At 43.2% G+C, this 14,408-nt stretch overlaps 1 protein-coding gene across 2 annotated transcripts in view; it reads left to right on the top strand.

The window, feature by feature from the left end:
• The window catches only part of URB1 (URB1 ribosome biogenesis homolog), a 42,892-nt gene that overhangs the window by 14,047 nt on the left and 14,437 nt on the right, over positions 1 to 14,408 (top strand). For both annotated transcript variants that reach the window (XM_053970502.1, XM_053970504.1), the window contains exons 13-24: positions 390 to 512; positions 3,269 to 3,381; positions 4,232 to 4,351; positions 6,622 to 6,738; positions 7,383 to 7,521; positions 8,425 to 8,595; positions 9,555 to 9,751; positions 10,280 to 10,504; positions 11,043 to 11,222; positions 11,852 to 12,713; positions 13,573 to 13,774; positions 13,965 to 14,142. In XM_053970502.1, coding sequence (XP_053826477.1) covers positions 390 to 512; positions 3,269 to 3,381; positions 4,232 to 4,351; positions 6,622 to 6,738; positions 7,383 to 7,521; positions 8,425 to 8,595; positions 9,555 to 9,751; positions 10,280 to 10,504; positions 11,043 to 11,222; positions 11,852 to 12,713; positions 13,573 to 13,774; positions 13,965 to 14,142 — 2,627 coding nt within the window. The remainder of the gene's footprint in view (positions 1 to 389; positions 513 to 3,268; positions 3,382 to 4,231; positions 4,352 to 6,621; positions 6,739 to 7,382; positions 7,522 to 8,424; positions 8,596 to 9,554; positions 9,752 to 10,279; positions 10,505 to 11,042; positions 11,223 to 11,851; positions 12,714 to 13,572; positions 13,775 to 13,964; positions 14,143 to 14,408) is intronic.

Here is a 14,408-nt window from a genome sequence, read left to right as displayed (position 1 = left end):
AGCATGAACATATCCTTTCCTTCACTTTTTCCTGTTGTTCAGCCTTAAACAGCAGTGGGATGGGTGGGTTCTTACAGTGAGTATTCAGATGCTCAGGTTGTGCTTTGTATATGTTAGCACTTCTGAGTCGAATTAGAAATGGCAGCTCTCAATCTAAGCACTGAATAAGCAGATTAAGTTTTGAAAGTATTCATACAGGAATGCTGGGGAATGGAACTGGAGATTCCACAGGTGTTTTTCTCGTTCTTGTTGGGAAGATAGCAGGTCATTTCCTAGGCAAATCTGCTGGAAATACAGTTATTAATTCTCATGCTGGGTAATGGAGGTGTGACACTGTGCACTCTTGCTATGAAAGAAGAAGAAACTAATTATGGAAACATTTTGTTTAGGTTCAGATGATGCTGAGACGCTGCTTCTGAAAGCTGCACTGCTTCAGGTCATATGTCTTTATCAGAAGGTTGTGCCCCACTTGGTAGCACAGAGCAACTTTGATTTTAGCAAGCTGCTAAAAGGTATGTGATGGGTATTTGTACTTCCTCCACTGTTTTCTCTGGCTGTTTACAAAGTCCACAGCAGAAGGGAATGTTTGCTTTTCTGTGGAGATAAAGAATTGTTTTCTAAAAGTTACCCATTTTAGTTTCTTCATTGTGTTGGCATTTATTATTGCTGTTTCTGCAGTGCTCTGGCACTGTTAAATTCCATAGCTGCTCTGCCACACCCTATGCTGTCATAGCTGTCAGCACTACGTTGCACTCCAGTCTTCCTCTCTGTGTGTCATATTCTTGGAAGTGTTTGGTATTCATGAGCTTTGAATTCTAATCTTTCTGAGGAAGGCTTATCTTCAGCTCTTAAAGAGGTTTCTTCTAGTCCTCTGTCAACAATCCACTCTTAGTAAGTTATTTCCAAACTCTTATTGGCTGTGATTGATGGTAAAGAGTTTTTTTGAACAGGATAGTTTACAGAAAGTTTGGGGTGGGGGTGAAGAACAGTACCTCTCAGTCTACCAGTGTCCTCTGAAAAATCTTGTAATCGAGATTTGGCCTTGCTAGGGTCCAATAGAGACAGAGCCCTGAAGGGCAGAGAGGCCTTAGAATGCTGGCTGATATCCAAGGACCACCTCCTCCAAGCTGTGAGTTCTGAAGAGGAGGAAATAGGGAAAAAATGCCAGGAGGCTTCCATGGATGGATAAGGAGCTGAAGAGCAAAATCACAGGAAAAAAAAGAAGCTTTCAGGAGGTAGAAGGGAGGACAGGTGGCCTGGGAGGAATATGGGGAAATGGTATGGGGAGCTAGGGATAGGGTTCAGAAAGCTGAGGCTCAGTTAGAACTGACTCTGGCCAGGGATGTCAAAGACGACAGGAAGCGCTTCCATAGGTATATTGCCAACACAGGAAAGCCCAGGGATGATGTGGGCCCTCTCCAGAAGGAAATGGGAAACCTGACTTCCCTGGACATGAGGAAGGCTGAGGTTCTCAATGACTTTTGTGGCTCAGCCTTCAATGGCAAGTTCTCCAGCCAAGCTTCCCAAATTGGGAAAGGCAAATGCCAGGACTGGGAGAGTGAAGACCCTGAGCCCACTGTCAGAGAGGATCAGGTTCAAGCCCATCTGAGGAGCCTGAACATGCTCAAGTCCATGGGATCCGATGAGATCCATCCACAGGTCCTGAGGGAACTGACAGAGGAAGTGGCTAATCCACTGCTCATTGTATTTGAGAATTTGTGGCAGTCTGGTTAAGTTCCCACTGACTGGAAAAGGGAACTACAGAGCCCTCATTTTTACAAAGGAGAAAGTGGAAGACCCAAGGAACTACAGGTGAGTCAGTCTCACTTCTGTGCTGGGCAAGATCACGGAGCAGATTCTCCTAGAAACTCTGCTAAAGCACGTGGAAAACACAGAGGTGGTTGGTGACAACCAGCATGACTTCACTAAGGGCAAATCATGCCTGACAAATTTGGGAAGCTCCTCCAGTACTGCTTGTGGTACAGTCGATACGGCCACGTACAGCTGAGGCTGAGGGAGAAAGCAAAGGGTTGATCGGGCATCACTGCTCTCTGTGAGCAGCTGTCTGTGTGTCTGAGATGTGTAAGGATGGGAGTTATGTAAATGCCTTAATTAACCTGTAAGAGAAAAAGGGACTTTAAACAAAATCCCTCTCTAAATCAACTGTCTCATGCATGAGGTTTTTTCTCCCTTCGTCAAAGCATGTTTAATTGATTTTTGGCTTGGTGACTTACCACATCACATACCCTGTTTATCCCTTTATTTCTTGCACTGGTCTGCTTACTTCAAACTGAACAAAAGGCAGGACACATTTTTGTGAGGCAGAAATCTCTGTGTGGGTCTCTTGGGTACATTATGAAATAATAAAGTTAAACAGGCTGGAAAATAAAGTGTCATTCTCAAAGAAATGTAATGAAGTGAGATTGGGTATTGATTTTGATGAGAGATAATGATGGTGTAAAAAAATCATGAGACTTTGTTTTCTCAGATGTGTCAGTGTGAGGGTTCTGTTTCCCCTTCTGATCCTCCTGATGGAAACATAGACACCAAAGGCACCATGTTTTTCTACCTTGTAGCAGTATGTTCTTTAAATAGCTGGTGACGTTTTACTGTTTGGTCTTACTTACTCTTGAACTGCCTTGGTGGTGACTGTTTAGAATGTTTTGTTGTTTCTCTAATGTGGGCCACAAAAATCCTGCACAGGCTCTGAGAGGCTCAGGCACCAGTGCTTTTTACAGCTGATGTCCCCATGTAACTTACCTGCAGGTCAGGTGTGGGCTGCTCAGGTTTTGGTTGCACTGCAGGAGCTCCCTGACCCTTGACAGAATAAGGGAGGTTATGCCTGTGCTGGTGGTACAGTGATGCAGGGAGACATGAGTGTAAAGTTCCATTGGAGCAAATATTGCCATCGTCTGAGCATTAAGATTTCCTATTTAAGTTCTGTGTTTTCCTCTCCAGCTTATCCATCCTTTGTACTGCCTGTAGGTCACAGCTTTTCAGGGTTGCTGAGACTGATAAGAGATTTTATATTCCCGTGCATGACCAATGGTTTCTGCTGGGCTCAAGTGATGGAATCTCGCTCTGAGGGCTGGATTCTCACCTTGGGCTGGCCAATCTTAGTTGCAGTACGTCTGGGGATCCCATGATATGAAGATCTTTGAATTGCCAGCTTGTCTCACAGTTGTGCTTCAAACCCTAAAACATGAGTATTCTGAGATTTCAGGAAGATGGACCAGACTGAAGTTGGTTTCTTGCTCTCACACCTCAGGTATAGTCACTGAAAAGGGCCTGAGGGAGGAGGTCCCTCCTCTTCTGCAGCACCATATCCTGAAAGTGGCTTTGGAACTTCCTGCAAATAAATTTGCCTGGTTCAAAGTACAGGTGAGAGGTTGATGCAAATTTATGTTTCCTTAGTCTGTTGTCCTCAAATCTTTCCATCTGGCATTGCCTACTTTTAAATTAGTGCAGTCATTTTAGAAGGTGACCCTTTTGTAAAGCCAACAGGAATTACATTCTTAGTAGTGGTGAAAGATCCCTTCTGATCTGAAAGGTTTTTTACAAGGACAACATTTTTTGCCTCCCTGGTGAACACAGGAGAAGGTTCCAGTAGCTCTTTGTGTCTCTGGAGAGGAGCACAGGTGACAATGTGCTGGTTTCTCCTTGTCTGGAAAGCCTGAGGTTGCAGACCAGGGAAATGAGCCACTGATGGGAGCCATCTCACCCCTTCCCAAGGAGGATTTCAACATCTTCTAATGCTCCCCATAATTAGTGGAAACCATCAGGGCCCCAGGTCTCTTTTTTACTGCAGGCTTGTAAAATAAGAGCTCTGTTGAGAGTTTGCTTGTCATGTCAGGAGAAAGGAGTGGACCTGTGGATCTGGCTTTGAGGAGAAGCAGAGACACACATGGAGTGTTGTAACAGGGATACACATGGAATGACTGGGGAGTAAAATATGATTGATGAGGGAGGTGGCTTTGTCTTAGGTCCTTGTAGTAGTTGGGGTTTCTGTTACTACTGTCTTCTTCCACTTTCCAGAAAACATTTTACACATAAGTGCAGTGATCCTGGCTCGTTAAATGCAGAGTAGTGTAAATGATCCCATTTGTTCCTGGCCTTGGACTTTTGGGCAGGTCTATAAAATAACATACTTACCTTACATATCAGTCTCAATGCAACATAGTCCTGTACAGTGTTGCAGTAGCAGAGGAATTTTAATATATTTTTCTTGTAGGACATCTCTGAGACAGAGAAGATATCTCGTGAAAAATCAGTCTTCTATTTACTGATGAAAATGTTTGTTACAAGTGCCCATTCTCATCTGAAAATTTCCACCAAAAAGTTAATCATCAAGGTAAGCATTTGAATTGAAATATCAGGATATTCACTATATCCCACTGGTCTGAAATTTCAGGATTGTAAAATTTTTTCTTAAAGCAGATACCTTTACTGCATGGTTGTGTGGCCACAGAGTCTCCTTTCCTGTTTCTCGTGACTCTTGTTGGAATTTGCTGTCAGATAACTGGCTATTAACAAAATATTTTATGGAAATAAATGCTGTGAACTGACTTCCCTGCAGCAGTTGATGAAAGAATAAGGAAAATGTCTTTAATGTTTGCCCCCTGCCCCCCAGGCTGAATTAATTCTGGCATTGTAATAAATTAATGTAGCTTGTGCCTGCAAAGGTCTTGACATTGTTCAAGAAGAGATTACTTTTGAGTTTTATTTTTTATCATTGTTTATTTAATCTGTACTTCAGCATTCCAGCCTAGCATAAGTTTAGATAGTTTGCTCTGGTCCTGCAGAACAGTCCTCTCTGTTACTGTCTGATAAAAGCTTTGATGCCAGGAGTACTTTCTGTCTTAAAAATAAATTAAAATCCCCTTCTGTACATTTAAATTAGTTATTTGACTTTCCAGAAAAAAAGGTCAACTACAAGTCCACAAGACACCAGAGGCTGTTGTTTTTAGCACCTTATTAAAAGAGGACGTCTTTTAGTTATTTGAGTAGGAGTAGAGATGTCTTTATTTATTAGGAATAAATACAACCCTAACCAAGTTGTCCTGCCAAGAGAAAATCCAGGAAGCTGTACTGGCCCTGGACAGGGCTCTTCGTGCAGTGTCCTGCAGTACTCATGGCACACCAATTTGTACCCAGCTTTGTGCATTGAATCTTTGCACTTAGCTCAAATCAGCGAGTGCCATTTTAATATTCAGTCCACCAGACCAAAGTTACAGTGATTGAATTAGGGTTTAGTTGCCCTTGACCCTTGCAAGGGTTTAAAGGCAGGTTCTCTTGGTCTCCCAGTCATGAATGTCTGAACCAAAACCTGCTCAAAATGAGCCGTTTTTCTGATGGTTTTGGATTTCTTTTGCCAAGTGGGAACATGGACTGCCTTACTTGTGTCTACTTTCCACTTCAGTCCATTGCATTCTCTCTGAAGGGAATGCAGGAGCAGGGAAGTTAGGGCAGTTATGTCAGCAGAAAGGCTGCTAAAAATAGATGGTACGGAGTTATTTTTCTGTGCAGTGCTATGTAACTGAAGGCGTGTTTTTGGATTTCACATTCTGTTCCTGCCTGTTTCTGTCAGATCTGCAAGTGCATTTCTATTCCAAGACTCTGCCAAAAATAGTCAATTATATTAAAATGAATCCTTTTTCCTTCATTTTTTCTTTATTTAAATGAATTACCCTGTCAGAGTCATGTAAGCAACAGTTATTTTTAGAGTTGCTGGTGTTGTACACAGAGTAAATGTAGAACAAATGAGTTGTGATAGCTTCCTTTTATTTTGTGTGTGGAAAGGAGCAAGGGCACAGATTCATCCTGTGTAATTGCAGTTGTTTAATGTGGGTGCCAGAGTCAGGAAGCTGGGCAAGGTTTCCTCTCTTGTTGACAGTTAGGGGCAGGGAGTTTAACCATGGTGTCACTACGATTCTTCCTCTCCTCCCTTCTCCTTTCTTGCTTGTAGAGCTGGAGCACAGGGTCACCAAGTTGCTAGTTTGGGTGCCTGAGGTCAGGGCCTGAATTTAGAGAGCAGGAAAGTGGGGAAAATTTCTAGATATGTCAAAGCCTGTCTCTTGGTTGTGGTATATCTGGGTCTACCTCACCATCCCCTGCAACTTGCACTTCTCTCTGGACCTTGCTGTGGTCACAACCCACTGCTCATTTACCTGACTGTTTATCCATCTGCCTAATTGTTTTATGTACAAGTAGCCTGATTTAGGTTTAATTTAGCAGTGATTTTCCTTTATGTTAGATCAGTAGTTTTCTAAATCTTCCCTACAGGGTATTTTTAAGGCGCTTTTATTTTTTCTGCCTGTGATGATATAAAGATGTACAACCCTCTCAAAGCAGTATAACCTGCTTTCCAGAAATTATAGAAGTATGATTTTTATTGTCCACTATGCGGTCAAAGTCCTCCTACTGAGTGGGAATAAGGCCTCTTGAACTGAGGGGGTGAGGAGAGTGACAGCTACTTCTTTTCATCAACCTGCTCTTCTTCTTTTCTTTCCCAAAAGAAGGAATCATGAAGTTACTATACAAAAAGATCTGTATCTCTTGGGGTTTTGTATTTTAGGTGTTTTGAGGTTTATTTACACACCTCCCCCTTTGTTTCCTGGACAGGTTTTACGTGACAGTGGAGTATTTGAGTACACATGGAAGGAACTTTCAGTTTGGCTGGAACACTTGGATAATACAAAAGAAGACCAAAAGGAAGCAGTGATTCAGTTTTTGGAAAGGGTAACAGTGTTCAAATTAGCTAGATAAACGATGCAAAGAATAGTGTTAGTGGAAACTAGAGATTTTATTGCTATTGTTGAGAAACCTGTCAAAGACCACTGAATGAATTCTGAGAAAAGCATTGTTTGGGATTCTTTATACAGAGGTGGCATCATTCTTGTCTTCAATGGGAGGGGCAGCAAAATAATTTGTAGGAAAATTAAATCCAAAAAGATCAGTTGTTATTATGGCATTGTTGGTATAAAGGTAGAGTGTTGTATGTGTGGATAGCTTTTATCTCCTCTTTAGGTGCCAAAATTATCAGATTTCAGTAAATTGTGATCTTCTACAAGGAAAGCTGATGCTTCCTGTTTACTCTTCAGGATGTTGAATGCCCAGTTCTTCATTTCCAGTGCGGTCTCCCCAGGGACTCAGTCTGTGGTAGCAATCTAGATGCCAAATTGCAGTGGACTTTTATTTTTTCCATCAGTGTCCCCTGTAGAGCAGGAACCATAGACAGAATCCTGCAGAAATAATATGGAAGTTGTCCTCCTAAAACCCGCCCAGCTTCCAACACTTTTAGCACATGGTCTTTCTTAGCAACACATGGTTCCCCTACACTTGATAGCTGGTGCACTTACTTTTCTCTCCACCTTTGCTGACAGATCCTGCTGAAGCTGATGACAAAGCCCTATCCCTACACAGACAAGGCAGCAGACCTGGTTCAGGAAGCCAGCATGCTCCAGGTTGCTATGTTTAAACAGGACTCTGATAACATCAGCATCCCCGTCTCTCACATTGATGGTATGTGGTAACCCCTCAACAACAGAATTCCACAACTTGGGGCTACATTTTCTAGCCCTAAGCAGCAAACTGGGGATGGATAACTATAGAAATCCTGTTATGTAAGGACCTCCAGGATTCAGCCCTCCATGTGTACTTGGTATCAGAAGCTGGAACTGCAAAGTTACCACTTTACCCCCAGACATAAATTTTGATGTGGTTGTGCCACTTTAACAGTACTTGAAATCTCTCTTCATGCTCTTGCAGCAGCATTTTGGAACTAAAATGGAAATTTAGTCCTTTTGCCTGGAGCTGTTCATAGAATCATGGAATCCCAGAAAGGTTTGGATGGGAAGGCACCTTTTTTTAAAGCTCATCCAGTTCCAACCCCTGCCATGGGCAGGGACACTTTCCAGTTGCCCAGGATGCTCCAAGCCCCATTCAGCCTGACTTTAGACACTTCCAGGGATCCAGGGGCAGCCACAGCTTCTCTGGGCACCCTGTGCTGGACGGCAGCATTGAAAGGCAGAGTGAAGTACAGCTGTGATTTTTGTGTTGCACTTAACATTGTATTGCCTGACAAATGTGCCTTTCTGTTGTTTTTTTTTTGTTTTTGTTTTTTGTTGTTTTTTGGGGGGGTTTTTTTGGTGTTTGTTTTTTTGTTTTGTTTTGGGTTTTTTTGGGTTTTTTTTTTTTTTTTGTTTTGGTTTGGTTTGGTTTTTTTTTGTTTTTGTTTTTGGTGGTTTTTTTGTTTGTTTGTTTTTGGTGGTTTTTTTGTTTGTTTGTTTTGTTTTGTTTTGTTTTGTTTTGTTTTTTTTAAGGAACTAAAAAGATACCTTGTGTTCCTGGAATGTTGCATTCTACCTCTGTTGTTTCTCCAGTTAGTCTGGATCCTCTGCTTACATTTTTTCCTTCACTTACTAGATGTCCTGGATATGGTGGATGTTCTGATTGAGGGCAGTGATGGCTTAGATGAAGAAATTGGGTTCTCTTTAAATGAAGACATGGTTATCCAAACATTTCCCTTCAGTGCTGTTGTCCCTGCTGCATTAGAAGCCAGGAATATACTGTTGCTGCAGTCTGAAAATGGAACAGGTACAGATTTCTTTTTTGGTTTTATGTGTCATTTCTACCAGTGGAGTGAAAGTGGCATCATTTTTACCCATTTTTAATAATTTCTTACCCATCTTATCATTTTTTACCTTGAGACATTTTATTATCTTCCCTGCAAGCAGAAGGAGGTGCAGATTCATGGTGTTTCATGCTCAAGAGAGGCATTGAGGCTCTGTAGGTGCTTCTGCCCTTTTTCCCTGACCCTAAAGGGAAGAGACACTGTCCCTGCAGGGACAGTCTTGGTCTGGAAGTCGTTGGCTTCAGTAACACAGTGTTTTAAGGACAGAGTGTGGAGATCAGGAGAGGATGGTGGTTTCCATGCCTGTAGGCAGCTCTTCCCGAGATCAGGGAGAGAGGACTGCATTGTTAAGTAGGAAATGGATGAATTTTCCAAAGAAAACTTCAGAAATTAAGCTCTGGGGGCAACTACTGCAAAGTTCTACCAGCTCCTTGAGGAAAGTGTTAAAATCACAGAGGGATCAGGTGGCCTTGGAGCAGGATTGGCCAAGCCCACAGCACCTCACTAAGCCCTCTGTGTGTATTTGGCAGTCGAGTAGCACCTGGGGTGTACTGGAAGTCCCAGTTCTGAAAGAAAATTCTGTTTAACTTGTACACGTTAACTGGGTGTGTGCCCCCCAAGTACAAATCAGTTCTTCTCTGAGGTGGTGCTTGGCAGAGCTCTCTTCCTGTTAAAAGACAGGCATGTTTAGCACAACACAGTGAAGGTGGATTATTTGCTTCAGGAAGAACTGATGTGTGGAGGATTTTTCAGGTACCTCAGTGGTCAGGAACACTTGTCTAGGTCACTACAAACAGTTTTTGATCTTATTCAGTACTTTTCTGCATGATGCTCTGTGGGCTGCTGCCGAGGCCCAAAGTAAGGAAGGTTGCCCCAGTGTCTGTGCTCATGTCAATAGTTTAATTTATTTTTGCTTTTCCAGGAGCACACATTGTGGAGTACCTTGTTGCTGTTTTCACTGACCTCCTGCACTCTCAGAGAGAACCCCTTGCTCTCTGCTTGATGTTCCAGCTCTATGACAAAGATCTTGAGTCCCTGAAAGTTGCTAAGTATCCTCAGCTCTACCAGTTTAACCGATACTATAAACTCTGGATCCCCAAGCAGTCCCAGGAAACTGTGGTATGGAATACCTGAAGTCACTGAATTCTTGAGCCAGCATTCTTATAAAAACCTCACAGTTTATAGAGGTTACATTTCTATCAGAAAGAGCATTTTTATTGAGCTGATTCTTCATTTCTTGTTGATCACGTTGGGACACCCATTTGCTCCAGGGCTTTTCTCTGATGATACAAGAGGTCTTTGTGGTGTTTGGGAGGTGATACCAGGGCTCAGGGCTCATACCTCACCACGCATAGCAGAGCCTGGTGTATGCTGTGACCTCTGTTTACAGTGCCTGGAGTTCCCCCTGGGTGGGTGGAGGATCACAGGCCCCTGGGCTGAGTTTGGTGGGTTTTTCTCAGTTCAGCAGTGAACGCTACAGATTTCGCTGGGGACACTGCTGGACAGCTCTGTTCTAGCAGGACTGCACACTTGTGCTCCTAGAGCTTCAGCTCAGAGTTCATCTCAAAAAAAAAAGTGGCTGAAGAGCTTTTTGTTTCATACTCATCACTGTTTTTCTCTTATGCTTTTTTTTTTCGCTTTAAACAGTTTAAAAACCACAAGGAGGTAAGCAAAGAACCTACTGTGGCACTGGATTCTGTATTTACCACTTTGCTGAAGGGAGCCTATGAGAGAGGAAGCAATACCTTACTGGAAGATGGTGTTCAGACAAAATTGAGAGACTTGGCTTCCTGCCTCCCACCTGACCAGCTTTTGTTGGGAGTAAAGCACGTGCTGCTGTACCTGAAATCCACAGTGGAGAACTTCAGCAGTGTAAGAGCAATATTGTAATAATGTTGTGGTTATGTTTGGTTTATTTTATGGTAGAAGGTACAAATAACTTGGCTGTTAAAACTTGGGTTCCAGTTCTGTAGCTCTTTTTTCTCTACTTGCTCTGAGGCTACACAGCACCATACAAAACTGCACCTAATTTGTAAACAAATGTCAGTTGTCCTGATTATTGAAGAGTGTTGGATTTACTTTGCATGGGTTACCTTACTGATCAGTGTGAGTGCAAATAAACTTAAGATTTTAATCCAGCTCATGGATCTCCCTGAGAAGCCTTTCCAGAGAGTAAAATCCACTGGCCTGTGTAACTCCAAATGTCACAGTATAAATGAAAAACTATCAGTATTTTATTTGGCAACCTGAGACTTCTCTTAGAATCAAGTTTCTAAATAGGTTAGTGGTTCCTTCCCCAAGGAGAGGTTGTAATCTTAGTAGTTGTTAGTTAACTCCTATTCCTGTTGGATAATTACCCTTCTGCTCCCATTCTCTTTTCTTCACTTCCAAGATGCCTTTATTTTCATAGGTTGGTAAAACTTTGGGTCCTCAACTGGTTGACTTCTATGTGGACATTCTGAGCATCTTGTTGTGCCGGGGCAATCAAATAAAGCCGGATCATCAACAGAAGCAGGAAGAGCATCAGGCTGAGTCGGATCTCTTTATGGATGAGGAGTCTCTGATGACAGAAGTGTCTTCAAATGACAAGGTACCAAATCCCTTGATACCGAGGCACCTATTAGTAAACTTTGATTTGATTGATTCTCTAGGGAATATTTTTGCTGAACAGAGAGCTGCTGTTAAGGTCTTGGAGGAGAATTTAGGATCATAGAGCATGTGGTCCAGCAGTTGCAAAACTACTGTCTGGAGATGTGACCCAGCTGCATCACCCGCAGTCTCACCCCTGAGCTGGAACACAGTCAGGAGAGGTCCTGAAAGAGATCACCTTTGCAGAAAAAATGTATTCCCTCAGCCCTGTGTAAAGCCTTGTTGTGAAAATTATGTACTTGAGGAATGAATTTTTCCCCCTCTTTTATCTGTTCTGTGAATTTGTGGAGATTAGAATGTGTTGATGAACCCTAGAATATTCAGTTTTCCTCTGGAGATGAGCTTAGACATATTTAGAATGTTCAGTATAACAGCATAAATGTTGGGAGAATGATATTTATGTGCTTGTAATTCATTAATATTTTTTATCCTCTGGCCAGCTAGTAGACAATTTCATGTTCAATAATTGTAATTGACAAGCTGTGGAAAATAGGCAGATGAACGAGGGTTTTTTTTAACCCTGCACTGTGATTATCCATTCATTGATACTGTTACCTCTGTTTGTTACAGACACTGGAGGATATGCTCACCTTGATTTTCAGACATCCTACGCTGGAGAGCTGGTTCCTGGCCTTGGAGCTGCGCTCTATTCCTCAGCCTGGTTTGAACCCTGTCACTGTGAAGCTCCTGTCAGCTCACCTCAATTCCGGGGTGCGCCAGCTGCTGAAAACAGGTGCCCCCATCGTGCAGAGCATCACAACGGACCACAGACACGTATTGGCCAAGTATTTCGAAGCTATCACAAAAAGTGTCCTGGAAGAGCTGCAGACTGTGGGGAAGGACAGAAGCCAGATCTGTCCCAGGAAGTCTCACCAGCTGCAGGCTCTGGAGGAGCTGCACATGTACATGACTGCAACTCAGCTGAAGGAGATCACTCTAACCATGCTGCAACTTCCTGAGATGAGCTTGACTGATCAGAAATCTGAAAAATCCCCTAAAAAAGGGAAACAGTTAAACCTCTATGGACAAATTTTGGTGCAGCTCCTTACAGACAGCTACCAAAGGCATCCCCAGCAAGGAGAATTTCTGCTATCCACAGAGCATATTAAAGCTTTGGGGATATTGATGTCAGCATCAGCCAGCAAAGATTTGCAGGAAATTTTCCTTCAGGCTCTCCAAAGTGAGCCAGTCCTTGCTCTTGCAGTTGGTGTCGAGGTTCAGGCTCACTGCCTTGCCCAGTGCTCACACACCTCCCTGGCCATTGTGGGCGTGCTGATCCAGAACTCCAGGACTCACTTGCTGCAGTTTGAGCTCTGGTGTCTGAGCAGTGTCACTGGGAAGTACCTCAGGAAACACATGGAGAGCTTTCTTCCACTCATTAATGTGTATTTGCAGTGCAGAGACCAGTATGGTTTCAGCCGACCTTCCACAGGTAAAGGCACTGCTGAGCCCTGCTTGTGATTCAGGAGGCCAGATTCCCTGTTTAGGTTCTGCTGGAATATTTACACAATAGATAAAGGTGATAAAACTTAGATGTCTGACCTCTAATGACTGTCTTGGAAGTACCTCTGCAGCAGTACAGGTGAAGAGCTGTTCTGAGGGTTGGCTGTTAGACTGAAGCCAAGTGCTCTCGCAGTTATTGCTGCCCAGATTTCTCTTTTGAAGCCCTTATTTAGTGCTTAGTGCATGTGAAAATCTGTCATTGTGCTTCTCTTGGTTTAGTACAGGAGGTAAAACCTTTTGCTCAGGCACGGATAGAAGAGTCTGGAGTGTGCAATGCCACGGCCAGATGGTTTTTGCAGAACCTGAGCTTTCACTTTTACAGAATCCAAAAATTTATTCTAAAACAAATCTCCAGCTGTGGGCTGGCTTCAGTAATGCCCTCCTGAGCTGGCAGTCCAGAACTTTCCAACCCCACAGCAGCGTTACATCTATGGACAAGTGTGTTAAATCTCTACCAGCAAAATGGTGAGTTAGGATTCAACTGGGTAGAACAGGATCACTTTAATTTCTCTTATTGCCCAGAAATGTCAGTAGCAAAGGCTGACTGGGGCTGTAGCTCTACCTACAAGGTCAGGCAGTGATAAGGCCTTGTCAGCACCCTGGGAAGTAGAGGATGGGTAAAGAAGTGAGCCTCTGTAGCACTTCTCTGTAACAGATTAGCAGCTGCTGTAGCATCATTTCCTAGAAATTGAGTAGTCTGGGCCTGGATTAGAAACTGATGTGGGATTAGTGTGTTGTTGTTTAACAGCTGCAGGTGGTGGAACCTGTGCCTTCTGCTCTCCCAACAGTTGTCTCGGCTGTCACACGTGTCCTGAGGAAGGCCCTGTGGAAGGAGCTCTGTGCTGGGATTCAGGACACCGGAGCATCGCATGAGGCCACTGTGAAACTGCAAATTCTTTCAAAGTTGTTGCCACCTTTGGAAAGCAAAGGGCTGCACAACCTAATGGACTGCCTTCCTGCTGCTCTGGAGCGAGCAGGGAATGAAGGGAGGTGGGCAGCTTGTGTGTGCCTCCCCCAGGGCTCAGTTTGTCCTGGGAAGCACTGTGATAGGAATGGGAGCAGTAACAGCATCCTCTTCTCAGAGAATCTGTTGCTTTGCACTTTGGCACCAAGACATCTTTAACATATACAAAACCAAGTTAAAATATTAATAAAAAAATCAACAACTATCTCTCTGCAGCTGGGCCGTGGCAGATGCCATATCCACAGTGCTGAAAAACTCAGAGGAGCTGCATTCCTGGAGGAGACATCTCTTGTCAGCCTGCATAAAGGGGTTAGTTACCATGTACAGCAGCAGTAAAGATGAAAGCAAGCAAGAAGTGGAGAGGTCCATGCTGCTGAGGCTAGAGGAATTATTGGTGAGACTTCTTATCTCCTTTGCCACAGTGGGACTGTATGTATATGTGTGATTGGGCAGTTCTAGATTTTGTAAATACAGATTGGGCTTGATTTCCTGTTTTATGCATTCTGGTTTCCATGGACTTTTAATAGCTTTTGCAGAGGCCTGATAATCCTTTATATGAAGCAGTTCTACGTTGACTTTCTGGTAAGAATCCCCTTTGAAGATAGGAGTTTGAGGTATTTAGGGGTAAGAAATCAAAGGTTACCAGTGGAATTTTTTTTT

The sequence above is a fragment of the Vidua macroura genome, chromosome 2 (genome assembly GCF_024509145.1).
Source record: "Vidua macroura isolate BioBank_ID:100142 chromosome 2, ASM2450914v1, whole genome shotgun sequence".
NCBI lineage: Eukaryota > Metazoa > Chordata > Aves > Passeriformes > Viduidae > Vidua > Vidua macroura.
Note: the sequence above shows the minus strand (reverse complement) of the source record. Positions and strands in the feature narration are given on the sequence as shown.